The 16,901-nt window shown below is 42.8% G+C and overlaps 2 protein-coding genes across 7 annotated transcripts in view; both read right to left on the minus strand.

Moving 5' to 3' along the window:
- Nucleotides 1-160: 160 nt before the first annotated feature.
- mtmr2 (myotubularin related protein 2) lies at nt 161-13,518 on the minus strand. 6 transcript variants are annotated; one of them, XM_090192170.1, is made up of 18 exons: nt 13,053-13,328; nt 9,700-9,927; nt 9,343-9,489; nt 8,560-8,665; nt 8,422-8,445; nt 8,249-8,309; nt 8,077-8,171; nt 7,858-7,962; nt 7,519-7,623; nt 7,335-7,418; nt 7,113-7,262; nt 6,802-6,990; nt 3,354-3,539; nt 3,004-3,210; nt 2,651-2,743; nt 2,376-2,489; nt 2,001-2,177; nt 161-1,642 (listed from the first exon to the last, which is right to left on the minus strand). In XM_090192170.1, exons 4-18 carry the CDS (start codon nt 8,608-8,610, stop codon nt 1,478-1,480), a joined length of 1,806 nt encoding a protein of 601 aa, XP_090048296.1. In that variant the 5' UTR covers nt 8,611-8,665; nt 9,343-9,489; nt 9,700-9,927; nt 13,053-13,328; the 3' UTR covers nt 161-1,477. The 6 variants fall into 6 exon arrangements, with proteins under 6 accessions (XP_090048296.1, XP_090048295.1, XP_090048297.1 ...); XM_090192169.1 differs by lacking the exon at nt 9,700-9,927 and having other exon boundaries at nt 13,053-13,334; XM_090192171.1 differs by lacking the exon at nt 8,422-8,445 and having other exon boundaries at nt 13,053-13,303.
- The window catches only part of LOC110537357 (cGMP-dependent 3',5'-cyclic phosphodiesterase), a 33,450-nt gene continuing 30,066 nt past the window's right edge, over nt 13,518-16,901 (minus strand). The window contains exons 25-30 of the mRNA XM_036937337.2: nt 16,648-16,722; nt 16,447-16,546; nt 16,232-16,344; nt 16,045-16,083; nt 15,813-15,919; nt 13,518-15,637 (exon numbers count right to left, since the gene is read on the minus strand). Of these exons, the coding sequence (XP_036793232.1) occupies nt 15,382-15,637; nt 15,813-15,919; nt 16,045-16,083; nt 16,232-16,344; nt 16,447-16,546; nt 16,648-16,722 (690 nt within the window). The 3' untranslated portion in view covers nt 13,518-15,381. The remainder of the gene's footprint in view (nt 15,638-15,812; nt 15,920-16,044; nt 16,084-16,231; nt 16,345-16,446; nt 16,547-16,647; nt 16,723-16,901) is intronic.

Genomic DNA, 16,901 nt, shown 5'->3' on the forward strand with positions numbered 1-16,901 from the left:
CCCAAATTCCTCACTAATCCACAGCTATCCAACCAGGTAATTGCCTTTCCATCACTCATTAACTTTCCAGACCCCTAGTTTTAATCCACCCTCCATTGACCCCACCATATACATGTAATCATTAACTTCTAGTATAGCAAGTATTTCAAGCTAGAATCCAATATGCAGCATTTATTAAGAACCTGTGAGTATGACCTTTCAAGAAGCACTTAGTTACAGCTTTCATTTTAAAACCCTAACTAAACCATTAAATGCACATTGTCAATCCTGATTATCCATTTTCTGAGTGAGCAGTCTGCAAAGTGATGTTATCGCAGAAATCACCACAATATACACATAAGCAGATAACAGGGCCAAAATTCTAACATACATTCATATAGCTACCCTCTAACACTATCCCTCCTCCCTATATATGATGCACAGCATAACTCTAGCTAGACTTGTCTAGACTAGTCCATATCATAAAGATTTCCACCACTACTCCCTCATCTTTGCTGTAGGAGTGAGGGATGGTATACAGTACACAGATCAGTCTTCATGCTTATGGTTAACAATATTTAACTAAGTCAAGATGACCACTCATTGCAACAATTCAATGTATTAGATGATTAACTGGTCTTTGCAGTCAAAAAGCCCTCAAGCTATAACCTAATCAATTAGGAATGAGACAGAACTCGGTGTAAGCCTATAAGTATATGGTAAACTGTAAACTATACACACAACCTACAAGACAGAAAATAATATGCAGTTAACTTGCTAATAAAAGGAACTTGACAGCTTAAAAACACAACATACTGATCAGATGGAATGTCATACATAACTAACAATACACCCACCCATGCCCACATTGATTCATTCACACCTATTTGGTCAAAATGTGTCCATTCAGTAACTATTTTCTCAACTCCGAGACAATTCTGACCTCAAACCCTATTTGGATTATGTCAAGTAGAAATAAACATACATTTGTTTAAATAGCCTGCCTTTCTGGAATAAATCTGCACCCTGCTTTAACAACGAAGGAATTAATTGAGCTATTACTTTTAGTGTGTTGCTTGTTTTATCCTATTAATCAATTAGTGTACTTATCACTTAGAATAAATGTAATACCTACATACAGTAAGCTAATATATTTCATACTCATTTGATGATAATATGTTACAGTACTCTTGACCCTGGCAGCAGAGGTCAGTAGAGTGTAGTATGGCTGTAGCAAGGTGGTTGGAAACAAAGGCAGCTCTGTTTGGTGCAGCAGAAGGTTCTGACCATAGAGATATAAATTAAATGTTCTTATTCTCATTCTACAGTTCTGACTCTATATGACCTCAGCTGTTGAGGTGGAGCAGCCAAAGGCCAATATGCGGTTTCTACAGACACTTGTTGGTTGTTTTGCTTCCTATAGGAGTTGGGCCTCTGTCCTCAGCCGTCCACTATAAGCTTCCGGACACCATCCCCCTGGGTTTTGTCTGTCTGCTTGTCAGACAAAGGTCTGAACTGGAGTGATGGAGCGGGTGGGAGAGCCCGCCCTCTCAGAGGATGAGGAGGCAGAGCGATTGGTCACCTCTCGCTGCAGCTCCTCCACCCTCTTCTGAAGCTCCGCCCGCTTTGCCAGCAGCTCCTTGTAGCGCTGGTGAACAGGCTCCTGGGAATAAGGTAGACAAACGGTAATGGTCAACACTAGAACATAACTATGCTATAACAAGCATACAAACAGCCATTTATATGAATGGAAATGTACATTTACCAGTGGAGGCTGCTGAGGGGAGGAAGGATCATAATAATGGCTGGAATGGAACAAATGGCATCAAACACAAGGAAACCAAGTGTTTGATGTATTTGATACCATTCCGCTCGAGCCATTACTACGAGCCCGTCCTCCCCAATTAAGGTGCCACCAACCTCCTGTGACATTTACTCATACTAATTATACCAGAAAGCATAAATATTACTACCATTAACTTCATTACTCCTGCTATAAAAGTGAGGTAGTTTTCCCAGACCTGTGGCCTCATGCGAGGGTTCCAGCGGATGTAGTATCCCACCCAGAGCTCCAGGTGGCGCATGCTGACCACTGGGAACAGCACATGGTTGGAATAGTTGACATACAGAGGGTTGGTGAACTCCTCTGGCTGGCTGTTGATGTAGGCCCACAGGGAAACTGTCTTCTTGGGCAGCTCCTGCAGAACAATACAATGTATGACATGTGGGTGTTAACATAAGCAAATCAAATATATCCCTTAGCATATTCGTTTTAGCAATGTTAAACAACTGTGTATGAAATGTTATCCATGACAGACCATATTTAATTTAGTTTCACATTTCTGCATTGCACTCCATGCGTTTGCCGTCAATCTAACGCCATTGTTGGCACTCACCTCCTTCACCCTCTGCTGTTCACTATTACACATGAACGTCCCAAACAGGCAGCTGTACAGGTGGTCCAGGATGGTGATCAGGAAGTATTCGTTGAACTCAAAGGCTGCAGGAAACTTAAGACGACAACAACAGTTAATTTACAATCCAAGGGGACGTTTGTTAAACATGACCCGTGTACTTTTTACTAGGGCCCAGAGCTTTTCCTGGTCAGGTCATATGGTTAGGAAAAACTCAGGGCCCTAACCCATCAGCACCAAACAGTGATGTCACTCACCTGGCGGGTCATCTGCCACACGCAGTCTATGAACTGCAGGAAGACAGGCGAGCGGTCTGCGTCTGTGTGGTTCTTATCCCCATGACCGATCCTCTGGAAGGAGAAGAACAGGGAGTCATGTGACCATAATGGCTGAACAAAACACAAGAAACAGGAAAGGGTGAAGTTGTGCCATGGGACATGGTTGACCCATGTGACCCGAGTCAGGAAATGATGTAGCCATCCAGAGTTTCAAACCATTTCAACTTCTCTTACCACATTAGAATGTCCAAAGCATTTCCAAAATGTGGCCCAAGTATTGAGACTTGGTATAAGGAACACAACACTGTTAGAGGGAGCAAAGGCTTATTTACCAGCTGGAAGCGGTGGCCGAAGCTCAGCCACTCTTTCTCCAGCAGCACCTGGAAGCCGCGGATGGTGCGGTAGTGTCCGTCCAGCATCACCATGGCCAGGGAGGTGAGCTGGGCAGTACGGTCCCACCCATCACTGCAGTGAACCACCACTGACGTCTTCCCTGACTCCACCTTGTCTGCAATACGCAGCGCCCCAGCCAGGATCAGCTACGCAGGGCACAGACAGACAGGTTAACATGGGCTGGAACAGCATCCAAGACACACCTTCTCCCCATTTTCTGCTTCCACTCTCTAACTCTTTATGTACAAAACAAATAATCTCAACCTTGATTTATTTTCTCTCCCCTCACCTTGATGTGTTCCAGCCAATGAGTGGACTCGAGGTTGGAGAACCAATGGGACTCCTCGATGTTGGGATAGACTACCTCCTTCAGCTTGCGCAGTGACTCCCTCATCACGTGGATGTTGTGGATGTCCAAGAACACCAATTCTGCATTCTGATAGGCATCCTCACTCTCATAACCACCCCCTTTCATCTGAGGACAACACAGAGAATGTAGTCATCTCTTGTAATTTAATAATGTTACAGATTTTTTTTATTTATGCTTCAGAGTGGCGATGCTGTTAAGCAGCTGGTGAAGATACTGCGAGACACTGGGGCAGCCCAGTCCTTCATTTTGTTTTGCCTTTGTCTGACACTTCAACTACTGCCTATAGTGTGTAGCACAAGGCATGGAGATGGGTTGCATGGAAGCTCCTTTGTATAATGTGGAACTCGAGTCAGATCTTATTTATGGATCCGCTGTCGGTGTGAGGTCTAGACTACCGGTGAAGGGGGTCTCATTAATTTTGGGAAACGATTTGGCTGGAGAAGGTTGTGCTAAATCCTGTAATTTGTAAGGAACCCAGAGTAGAGGAACCTGATGGGTTATCAGAAAAGTACACCTGATGCCCTTCCACTGAGAAAAATCACGAGAGGAACGTTACTATGGATATTACAGGAGTTTCCAATTGAAAATCAGACATGTCGGTGGTAAGGACAACTTGGTTGCCGTTTGTCTTTCAAGGGTGGGCAGTTAATAAGTTTTGTATTTAGCCAGTGTGTTGCCCTGGCTCACAATTTGTTTGACTGAACGTTTTGCTGTTTTGGAGAGGAGTATTGTTTTGGTTGGGTTCATTCCAGTACGATGAGAGTATAAGAAACATACTTTATTTTACATGTTTCTCAAAACTTCTGTGTTTTAGTCAACTATATAACAAATAATAACAATCAGGGGGGGGGGGGGGGTTGTCTTGTATTTAATTGTTGACAGTAGACGCCGTGTTAATATTGGAAAAGGCGATGCATAAGTAGCAACGCATTTAAGTGATATTAAAGTTGTTTTCTTTTGGTGGTGAACAAACTTGTCCAACAAAAATATAGGATATATTTGTTGTCATAAGAAAGAAGGTGTTTGGTTTTTCCATTTATGTTTTGAGGTTGGACTTTTTGCCATGTATAGCATGTTAGTACGTAGGGTGCGCCGATTGGCGTCATCTATTTAGTCAGTATGTGTTACACATGTGCTGGTTGCCATCTTGTTAGTGGGAAGGTGTTTCACCTGTGCTGGCCCAGATGCTATTTAAGTGGCTGGCCCAGATGCTATTTAAGTGGCTGGCCCAGATGCTATTTAAGTGGCTGGCCCAGTGTTCCAGTTGTCTTGAGAGATGTGGAGGATCAACACCTTTAGTTGGTGCACGCTATTTGATTTCTAGAAAAAAAAAAAACATTCCTTTGTCTGATCTTCCCTCTTCTCGTTTCACCTATATTTTTGCTTTGCTTCCTGTCTAACTTTGGTGTGGGTTTTAATTTCGTTTCCCTGTTCTTGGGCAAATTTAGTGGGCGCTCATTGTGGATGTCTTTAGTTCCAGTTGTTGTTGCTCGTCAACTTTCAGTGGACAACGCCATGAGTGTCTTTCAGATCCCCTCTTAAAACACCACCTGTTTTGTTTGTTTTCAGTGACTTTATTTAATTATTTTGGTTTTCTTGCTGGAGAATGTTCCCATACAGTGGGGCAAAAAAGTATTTAGTCAGCCACCAATTATGCAAGTTCTCCCACTTAAAAATATGAGAGAGGCCTGTACTTTTCATCATAGGTACACTTCAACTATGACAGACAAAATGAGAAAAAAAAATCCAGAAAATCACATTGTAGGATTTTAATGAATTTATTTGCAAATTATGGTGGAAAATAAGTATTTGGTCACCTAAAAACAAGCAAGATTTCTGGCTCTCACAGACCTGTAACTTCTTCTTTAAGAGGCTCCTCTGTCCTCCACTTTTTTTTTTTTCACAAGTTTGAACTTGTTATCAGTATAAAAGACACCTGTCCACAACCTCAAACAGTCACACTCCAAACTCCACTTTGGCCAAGACCAAACAGCTGTCAAAGGACACCAGAAACAAAATTGTAGACCTGCACCAGGCTGGGAAGACTGAAGCAGCTTGGTTTGAAGAAATCAACTGTGGGAGCAATTATTAGGAAATGGAAGACATACAAGACCACTGATAATCTCCCTCGATCTGGGGCTCCACGCAAGATCTCACCCCGTGGGGTCAAAATGATCACAAGAACGGTGAGCAAAAATCCCAGAACCACACAGGGGGACCTAGTGAATGACCTGCAGAGAGCTGGGACCAAAGTAACGAAGCCTACCATCAGTAACACACTACGCCACCAGGGACTCAAATCCTGCAGTGCCAGAAGTGTCCCCCTGCTTAAGCCAGTACATGTCCAGGCCCATCTGAAGTTTGCTAGAGAGCATTTGGATGATCCAGAAGAAGATGGGAGAATGTCATATGGTCAGATGAAACCAAAATATAACTTTTTGGTAAAAACTCAACTCGTCGTGTTTGGAGGACAAAGAATGCTGAGTTGCTTCCAAACAACACCATACCTACTGTGAAGCATGGGGGTGGAAACATCATGCTTTGGGGCTGTTTTTCTGCAAAGGGACCAGGACGTCTGATCCGTGTAAAGGAAAGAATGAATGGGGCCATGTATCGTGAGATTTAGAGTGAAAACCTCCTTCCATCAGCAAGGGCATTGAAGATGAAACATGGCTGGGTCTTTCAGCATGACAATGATCCCAAACACACCGCCCGGGCAACAAAGGAGTGGCTTCGTAAGAAGCATTTCAAGGTCCTGGAGTGGCCTAGCCAGTCTCCAGATCTCAACCCCATAGAAAATCTTTGGAGGGAGTTGAAAGTCGGTGTTGCCCAGCAACAGCCCCAAAACATCACTGCTCTAGAGGAGATCTGCATGGAGGAATGGGTCAAAATACCAGCAACAGTGTGTGAAAACCTTGTGAAGACTTACAGAAAACGTTTGACCTCTGTCATTGCCAACAAAGGGTATATAACAAAGTATTGAGATAAACTTTTGTTATTGACCAAATACTTATTTTCCACCATAGTTTGCAAATAAATTCATTAAAAATCCTACACTGTGATTTTCTGGATTTTTTTCCCTCATTTTGTTTGTCATAGTTGAAGTGTACCTATGATGAAAATTACAGGCCTCTCTCATCTTCTTAAGTGGGAGAACTTGCACAATTGGTGGCTGACTAAATACTTTTTTGCCCCACTGTATAACCTGAACGATAGTGAATAGTTTTCATACTTACAGAAGATCTGTGAGAGGAGATCAACATCAATTCCACAGCAAATAACGCTATCGGTTGAGCATTGAACTGTATTGGCATTGAGTATGTGAAACGCACTTTGCACTCAAATATTATTATTAACAATAACATACCTTGTTGGCAGCAGCATTGACGCTAGGCCTGGCATCGAAGATGAAGAGCTTGTGGGACTGAGCGTTGGCATCCATGATGGTTTGGAGGTACTTCTCATCATCTTTGCTGCGCTTGCCGTTGACCCCGACCATGGGCTGACTACAGCGGATCACTGTGGCCTGGCTCTCTGGGTGAATCCATGACAGCACCTGCACCGCACACAGCAGAGGCATTGGCATGGACAGGACCACAACACTGGACCACAAGTACTACATCAAGGTACTACTATGGAGGTACCGCAGACAGTGTAAAGTGTAAATATTAAACTCACAGGTATCCTGCCCTTGGCTCTGAAGGCAGCCACTCTCTTCAACTCCTCATCTGGGATGTTAACAGGCACCACCAGGGTTGATGGGTAAGTGTCACACAGCTCGTAGTGATCATTCACTTTAGTTATCCTCCAGCTCTCGTTGGGTAAGCCCTACACACACCCCACCACAAGTGTATAAACAGCTTATAACCAGAGGCCAGATTCTCAGAATATTTCAAATACCTGTCTTTTGTATTCCGCTTGAGCATCATACACTTTCCAGCCATTTTCAGGATAGACCTGCCCATACTCAAAGGCAAAGATTGTCTGTGGATGATAGATTAAAAAATAGTCAAGTCAGTTGGGTCTGTACATACAGCACACAGGTAACAGACCAGGGGTAGCAGAGACCTAGTGACTCACTCACCAGACCATTAGAAACAGGAAAGGCAAATTTCATCAGGATTTCGAAAATGGACTTCCTGAGTGAATCCTCCATCTGCTTGTGTGCAAACCGCAGATTACGGATATCCTGAGGAGACCGGTCACTGTAACCACTGTCATTTACACTCAGAGAAAAAAGTACACTAGTGCAGTGATTGGAGTCACATTTAAACATATTTATCTGAATCAATCATGGTAATTTCATCAGGGCACAAGAGTATAATAAAAATGCTTGTTCTCTTTGAGAGCGTCATAGATGATGTATTAGGACAAACATCAGGTAAGGGATGTTCCAGGCATTTCTGTGGTGGTCACTGCTCACCTTGCAGACAAGCCCGTAGGAGACCTCACCACGGCTAGATGCCCCTCCTATCTTCTCCACCCGGCTCACTACCCCCAGGGGCAAGTCCAGCACAAACGCTGGTTCCTAGGAGACATAAAGGAAATAATAAAAACAATGATTTGACATCCTGAAGGGTGGAATGGAGACAGATGGAAAGCTATTATGACTGTTATATCAGTATAACAAAAGCCTACATACCCTGTCCATGCATTTGAAAAACAACCTGTAGTTGGTGACAGTCAATGTCCCCCTCAGTGCACCGATGTAAGGACAGATGTAGGTGACATCTTTGGCTGTTAGAAGGTTTAAGCAGGTCATTACATTAAACTCAAAATAACCGATAGATGGCCACAAAAGGGGGGTGACATACCCATGTCTTGCACGCTTTCCTTTGGTAGTAACTGTGGTTCTTCTTTTGAATCCCTGAGCACCTGTATATAAAACAAGATTCCATTGATAGGTAAAACATACAGAGTAGAAGTAGATTATATTAATTAAAATGGCAACACAAATCTTTAAGGGAAGTGGGATTGAAGAATATACCTTGGCAACCGCTTTAGGTCTACCCTGAAATCAATAGAATAAAAGCAAGAGGGACAAAGGCAGACATGTTTTAGATGTTACTGCTACATTAGTAGACCTAAATCTACGTAAAGTGTAGGTGAAGAGCCATGTACCAACCCGTAGCTCTGGGGAAAAGTCTGTTGAGATGGACACATTGTCAGAAGACATTGCAAAGGTGGGCTTGGCAGCGTGAGCGGACCGGTCAGAACGAGAGGTGGAGGTACTGTGATGAGAATAGCAGAATACATGTTCTATATCTTAGGATACTGAGCAAAAATATCATACCTAGCCCAGGGGACTGGATAATATATCACTGTCTGTTAGACCCTGTTTTTCAGTCCCCTGGGCTACTTACGTTTGCCCCCAGACTAGATGGCTGTGGAATCTGCCATCGTGTCTAGCTAACTACACTGAACAAAAATATAAACGCAACATATAAAATGGTGGTCCCATGTTTCATGAGCTGACATAAAAGATCCCAGAAATGTTCCACATGCACAACTTATTTAGCACAAATTTGTTTACATCCCTGTTAGTGAGCATTCCTCCTTTGCCAAGATAATCCATTCACCTGAAAAGGTGTGGCAAAGCAAGAAGCTGATTAAACAGCATGATCGGTGCACCGTATGCTGCGAACAATAAAAAGCCACTCAAATGTGTAGTTATCACAACTCAACACCACAGATGTCTCAATTGGCATGCTGACTGCAGGAATGTCCACCAGAGCTGTTGTGAGAATTGAATGTTCATTGCTCTACCATAAGCCACCTCAAATGTAATTTTAGAGAATTTGGCAGTATGTCCAACCGGCCTCAACCACAGATCACGCGTAACCACATCAGCACAGGACCACCACATGCAGTTCGGCATCGTAACCGACTTCAGTTGGCAAATGCTCACCTTCAATGGCCACTGGCACGCTGGAGGAGAGGTGCGCTCTTCATGGATGAATCCCGGTTTCAACTGTACCGAGCAGTTTGCTGATGTCAACATTGTGAACAGAGTGCCCCATGGTGGCGGTGGGGTTTTGGTTTGGGCAGGCATAAGCTACGGACAACAAACACAATTGCATTTTATCGATGGCAATTTGAATGCAGAGATACCGTGAAGAGATCCTGAGGCCCATTGTCGTGCCATTAATCCGCCACCTTCACCTCATGTTTCAGCATGATAATGCACTGCCCCATGTCGCAAGGATCTGAATACAATTATTGGAAGCTGAAAATGTCCCAGTTCTTCCATGGCCTGCATACTCACCAGACATTTCACCCATTGAGCTTGTTTGGGATGCTCTGGATCAACGCCCACGACAGCGTGTTCCAGTTCCAGCAACTTTGCACAGCCATTGAAGAGTGGGACAACATTCCACAGGCCATAATCAACAGCCTGATCAATTCTGCGAAGGAGATGTCACGCTGCATGAGGCACATGGTCACACCAGATACTGCCTGGTTTTCTGATCCACGCCCCTACCTTTTAAGGTATCTGTGAACAACAGATGCATATCTGTATTCCCAGGCATGTGAAATCCATAGATTAGGGCCTAATTAATTTATTTCAATTGACTGATTTTTTTATATGAACTGTAAAATCTTTGAAATTGTTGCATTTTATATTTTTGTTCAGAGTAGTTAGTACTACAAGTAGAAAAGTATACTTTCCAGTGGTGGAAAAAAGTACAGAATTGTTATACTTGAGAAAAAGTAAAGATACTTGAGTAATTTTCTATTAAAAAAGGTAAAAGTGAGTCACCCAGTAAAATACTACTTGAGTAAGTCCAAGTATTTGGTTTTAAACATACTTAAGATATCAAAAGTAAATAATTGCTAAAATATACTTAAGTATTGTAAGTAAAAAGTAAATCACTTCAAATTCCCTATATTAAAAAAAAGATGGCACCATTTTATTTTTTTTACAGATCGCCAGGAGCACACTCCAACAATTTACAAACTTAGCATTTGTGTTTAGTGAGTCCGCCAGATCAGATGCAATAGGATTTGACCAGGGATGTTCTTGATAATGCGTGATTGAACCATTTCTGTCCTGCTAGCCATTCAAAATGTAACAAGTACTTTTGGGTGTCAGAGAAAATGTATGGAATAAAAAGTATATTGTTTTCTTTAGGAATGTAGTAAAGTAAAAGTTGTCAAATATAAATAGTAAAGTACAGATACCCCCAAAAACAACTTAAGTAAAACTACTTTAAAGTACTACTTAAGTAGGGGAGAGCGAGGTAAATTGTCACTGTTCATACAGTGGGCGGCAGGGTAGCCTAGTGGTTAGAGCGTTGGACTAGTAACCGAAAGGTTTCATATTCAAATCCCGAGCTGACAAGGTACAAATCTGTCATTCTGCCCCTGAACAGGCAGTTAACCCACTGTTCCTAGGCTGTCATTGAAAATAAGAATTTGTTCTTAACTGACTTGCTAGTTAAATAAAGGTAAAAATAATAAATACCTCCAACACTAGAGGCGCTCAAATCAAATAGCTACTTTGTGTGACCATGTTCTATGTTGAACTTCCTGTTCATGAGTCTCATCCGTCCATTGATGGACTCAACTATGCCAAAGAAAATGGCATAAATATGCTGTCATTCCCACCCCATTGCTCTCATCGGCTTCAACCCTTAGACAGGTATGTCTATGGGCCGCTAAAGAGGCACATCAACACCACGTGTGATGCCTGGATGAGGAACAATCCCGGGAAGACATTGCCACAATCCCAGGAATGTCATAAATTGACAATCTCCTATCCTCTGGCTGCAACCCCCTTGAACATTCAGACTGGCTTTAGGGTGGCTGGAGTACAACAGGGATGTATTTCTGGAAACTGAGTTTGTTGACATCCTACGTTACAGATCGCCCCATTCAGGACCAGGCCCCAGCACCATTCCAGCCCTGCCCAGTTCTTATGCTAGCACCAGCAATGCCATTGCTGACAGCGGACTACCAACTCCAGAAGACCTCTGGCCTTATCCAAAAGCTGGCCCCTGAAAACCAGCTTGCAAAGGAAGAAACAGCACAAAACAGCAATTCTAACTGACACACCAGTGAAGCAGGCACTAGAAATGGAAAAGAATAAGTCACAATCTAGCAAAAGTCTGTTTCTGAAGGGAAGCAAGGAGGGGGAGGAGTCAATCTGGATCTGCAAAAAACAAGGCATCTCAAAAAAGAAATCATAGAAGAGTCATCATCAGATGAAGAGGAGTGCTTCTGCCTCGTCTGTGTGGAGCCATTTTCAAACAGCTTTCTAAAGGAGACTTGGGTGAAGAGTGTGAGATGCAGCAAATGGGCCCATGATGCTTGCACCTCAGGCCAGGCAATTTGTGTGTTAGAACTGACTCTGAAAATGAGTCTGATTAATCTGATATGGATGTATGTCCTATAGACTGTTACAAAACGGTGCATTAGTGGCACCACTTCTGTTAAGACTTTGGACATTTAAGCAAGTTATCTGCAGCATTCCATTCCAACAATTACCATGGAAAGGCCTCCCGGGTGGCGCAGTGGCTTGCTAGTGCCATCAGAGTCCCTGGGTTCGCCCAGGCTCTGTCGCAACCGGCCGCGACCGGGAGGTCCGTGGGGCGACGCACAATTGGCCTAGCGTCGTCCGGGTTAGGGAGGGCTTGGTCGGTAGGGATGTCCTTGTCTCATCGCGCACCAGCGACTCCTGTGGCAGGCCGGGCGCAGTGCACGCTAACCAAGGTTGCCAGGTGCACGGTGTAGCCTCCGACACATTGGTGCGGCTGGCTTCCGGGTTGGATGCGCGCTGTGTCAACCTTCGTCTCTCCCGACCCATACGGGAGTTGTAGCGATGAGACAAGATAGTAGCTACTACAACAATTGGATACCACGAAATTGGGGAGAAAAAGGGGTAAAAAAAAAAAACTATTACCGTGGATCTATGCGCATGCCAGAGAACTTTCGATTTGTAAAGTGGTCGTGCCACTTAATCTGTGTTCTGCCAGCATTGTTTTGATTCTCAAGGCATGATTTTGCCAGATTCTCAAGGCATGATTGTTTTTATTTTGAATTATTTAATGAAGTTGAATTTGGTTTTGAATTTGAAATTAAAATCAATATTCACAAATAATGAGTTGTGTTCTTATTTGTTAATAATCCAATATGACAATTTACCCGCTGATGGGGCAAATTGTCACAAGTGCACACTTTCTATTTAACGGTCTACAACTCCGTACTGAAATAAGATATGAAGATGTAATGAATAAAAAATATGTGCCCAAGACTTTCTCCTTTCATTTCGTATGACATTTATACCATTGTGCCCAGTAAATGTTAGAAAGTGTGACAACATACTTCGCTCTCCCCTACTTTACATACCTCGCTCTCCCCCACCACTACTGCTTTTTTTGGGCAAACTGTTAAAATTACATTTTTGAGCTGTCTCCGATTGCTACTTTTGTAACCCTAATCCCAGTAAGGTTCAGCTAATACTTCAACATCTTTCATTGAATTACAGTCGTATAATGACATACAGTATATTCCCTATAGAGAATGTTTCGACGCATTTTAGATAGCGATAGGTAGCATAGTCAGATATACAAGCGCCTGTCAATCGACTACACAGGAAGCAAGTTGAGCGAGCCCCACCTGGACAGTGAATCAACACTCGGCTGCCTTGATGAGGAACGCTTCGAGCCTAGACTGTCGATGCTCCCGGTGTTCTCCATGGTAAATCTTGGTCAAATGTAAGTATATTAATTATCAGGTTGAGGCGAGAGGGCAGATATCTACATGCAACTGTTTTGATTCCGTCCTTGGTGAAAAGTAAATCAAAGGTACAGACAGGAAGCTACCATCTTTTCCCAGAGTTCCCTGACCCTGTCCATAATAACGGGAGTGGTTTGTTTTACTTCTCGTTTGTATGGAGCTATTTTTTAACAGTCCATCTATGGTTGGGGTTGCGCCCCCCGCAGCCATTACAGGTTATTACATGTAGCCCACCCCATCAACACTATCAAGAGCTAAATGCTCCATCATTAGAGTTTTTTTTTAAGAGAAATATGGGGAGAGAAGGTGAAGATGAGGATTGAGAATGAACACGTACTCAACACATTGTGTGCAAAACATTTTATTTGTGCACAGATATTAGGAACTAATATAAATATCCAGTGCATCATGTTAACATGTAGATTCAAGAATTCACAGAATTATCTATATTTTTGGTATTTGGAAATTGAAAAAGGCAAACAGACACATCAACATAAGAACTTAATATAGTTGGATGTTACAAAAACAAAAATGCATATCGACCCCATGCCATTTCTACCTGTCACACATTCAAAAAGCAATGTCCAAATCAGACCAGATTTACACAAACTCTGAAAACAGTGTTTGGAGGGGATACAGGGGAGAAGAAACATGTTATGAAAAATGTGTGCTATAAACTAGTGAATTGATAACTTTAAAAAAATATACAGTAGGCCTACATTATACATTCCAATCACCAACATTGTTATATATACACACAATACCACAAAGTATATATATTAACAATCGAGCAGTGTCTCATGTTGAAGGCAACCCAACAAGGTAAGGCAAGCTTGTTACATTCTGTTTACAAACGGGTTGAAAATATGGTCCGTTATGGCATCCCGGCAAAATAAATAGTGGGGGTGTGCTTACCGGTAAAACGTGAGCCTATCACAATTAATACAACATGCCCAAAAAACAATAGGCTTTTACAGAAGTATTTAACATTACTGCATGTCTGCCACATCAAATTGTTGGGGTTTGGATGCCGAAATTATTTTGTGAGTGGACGTATATGCGTGGGTAGCCTACAAGGAGCGTGTTTGTTAAGCGATTGTTTGACAATCAGATGAAAACATCATGACTGGTTGTGTTCATGCCACATGAAGGCATAGGCGGCCGTGCCATAATGCTAGGGGAAGCTTTCTCTGGAGTAAATTGAATTAAATTTCCGAAAGTATATGGCCTAATTAGCTTACTCCTGTCAATACATAAATAAAATAATTGAAAATAGGCTATTACACCAGAAAGCATGATTTGGTCACAGAGGATTATTAGTCAAAAAACAAACAACCTGTGGATTGTTTTCAATCGCATCGCCTACAGTCGGAAGGGTCCGACATTTGGACAGTGCAGGCTGCAAATACATGATTGAGTTACTACTGTCAGTGAAAAGCAGAGACCCAGCCAGGCATATCGCAATATTTAAAAATACAATCGCGGAAAAACTGTTTGGAAAGCAAATGGCTATTGCTGGAAAGAGATGACGATGAAAATATCAAAAATTAATTCTCAAAAAATTATTATGCTACTGTTCGCTCAATTAAGTTACCTTATTGGCACCAGTGGAGAATATCGACCATATCCCCGGTGTGTGCATATTCACTGTATTTGTCAATGGGCCAGTGCCACTTTTAGATTTTATTGATCCGTTTGTCAGTGTTAGCAGAGTAGACTACCCTGTACTTTATGTATGATTTTAAAAAAAATGCCTGCTCGCACCTGGGTGTTCCATACCGGTAAAGATGTTAATCTATGTTCACCCCCGTTTACAATGTACATGGTTCTACCTGATAACTCTCAATATCTGCCTTTAAAGATTCACACAAACTTCAAGTATCATTGTGAGAAACTCAAGGCAAAATAAAAAGTATAATTTTGTAAAATGAGTTTATAGCCATTGTAATATTCCTCTCTCTAAATCTATGTAATCAATCATTTTCTGTGTCCCCCTGCTGTCTGCATTGTGTTCCACACCAGCTGCAATGTGAGAGAATTATCATTTAGATTGTTGTGCACTACATCCTGTAAAATAGGTGTCTTTGCAGGGGGAGGTAATAAAATAATGATTGAGCCACAATCCATTTTGGGTATGACAGAATATAAAATCAAAATCACTTTGATGTAGGTGTTAGTTCTCCATGACTCTTGGTTGTCTTGCTGTGGCCTAGGGCTGGGCTGGAGGGCTACCATTGGTCTCATCGTCCATTTCCTGCTCTGTCTGTCTGTCCTGTCCTTCCTGTTCCATCTGTCCATGCTGCTCAACCTGTAGCTGCTCAAACTCTGCATCTAGGTAGTCCAGAGAATCGTTGCCGGGCCACCGCTTAATGTTGAGCTTGTGAGAGACCCTACCCCACTGTTCTCTGTTGCTAGCCACGGTTTCATACAGCTCTGCCGACCTGGGGAACAGGTCCTGGAGGAGTCTGTAGGAGGAATTAGAGGAAGGGGGTGGGGGGGGGGGGGGGGGGGGGGATATAGTCAGACAAGCTAAGGAGAGTCCACTAATATGCATTACAACAAAAACAGTTCTCATTGTCTGAGAACAATTACACCCATCATCTCCCAGATTTGGGGGTTAGGGATCAGTCAGAGGCTCACTTATAGATGGGCATGGCTATGTGCTCCATGAAGCTTGTCTGCAGCTCTGGGATGTAGGCCTTCTCCCTGTCCATCATCTCACTGGGACGGTTCCCCATAGCCTTCTCCTGCAGCCACAAGCACAGGGACACTCTCACACAGAGGAAATCGTAAAAGTCCCTGTACCATATGGAGACAGAAAACAATATGAGGCATACCATGTTGGGCATTCAATAAACAATTCCATACATACCAGATCTCCTTGAGAAAAGAATTCCTTGTAAATAAGTCCCTGTAACAAAAACAGACATGCGTTTCATGCGAACATATTGCATGGAGGCCTACACCATCTTACTAAGACCAATAAAAGTGATCTAAATGTGAAAGAAGGTGAGAACACAGTTGGTTATTAAAGGAGTAAGATCTGAGTGGGTTCTTACTGCAATCTTCCAGGTGGTCTTCCAGTCCTTGGTCTGGTCAGAGAGGTCACAGGAGGTCATGATCAGGCACAGTAGCAGGTTATGGTGCAGAGGGTCTTTGGTGTTGTAGCCCACTGGAAGACACAACAGACAGTATGATTATAATAAGAAATAGAAGAGAAGTGAAGTGCTACCTTTCATAAGACTCTGAGACAGGATGTAGGGGGATAATTTACCGTCTGCCATTTTCTGCAGATCCTTCAGGATCCGTAGGTGATGAGCCAAGTCTGTGGCTAGGATGATGTCCCTCATCAGGTCAAGCATCCTCTGGTAGTCCTGGCAATCAAAAAAACAATGTGGAAACAGAGTCAAAATGGTACAACACCAACTAAAAAACCTTGAAAAGAGCACAGTCCTTACATTGCCTTTTGTTTTACCTTTCTAGATAACTTTTCAAAGATGTTGCAGCCCTGGGTGTTGAGTATGGCAATCGTCTGAGCAAAGTGGTGCCTCTGGAAATGAGAGCCAATTCAATGTCAGTGGTGAGGTTGCAATTATATTTCATATCCACTCGAGGGCAGAAAGGACCCAGCGCACCATCGAGCCATGGTTTTGCCTGGGGAAAACCTAGTCAGTTGCACAACTGAATGCATTCAACGGAAATTTGTCGTCCACATATAAAACAAACCCG

Source organism: Oncorhynchus mykiss, chromosome 12 (assembly GCF_057628025.1).
Source record: "Oncorhynchus mykiss isolate SJ-2025 chromosome 12, ASM5762802v1, whole genome shotgun sequence".
NCBI classification, from domain to species: domain Eukaryota; kingdom Metazoa; phylum Chordata; class Actinopteri; order Salmoniformes; family Salmonidae; genus Oncorhynchus; species Oncorhynchus mykiss.

Coding starts and splice junctions, on each gene's coding strand:
- mtmr2 (XM_021623320.3), bottom strand. CDS start 13,132: ATGGAGAACACCGGGAGCATCGACAGTCTAGGCTCGAAGCGTTCCTCA. Junction 8,666..13,052: donor AGTGTTGATTCACTGTCCAG/GTGGGGCTCGCT, acceptor TTCTCATCACAG/TACCTCCACCTCTCGTTCTG. Junction 2,490..2,650: donor TGTGGCAGATGACCCGCCAG/GTGAGTGACATC, acceptor TGTCGTCTTAAG/TTTCCTGCAGCCTTTGAGTT.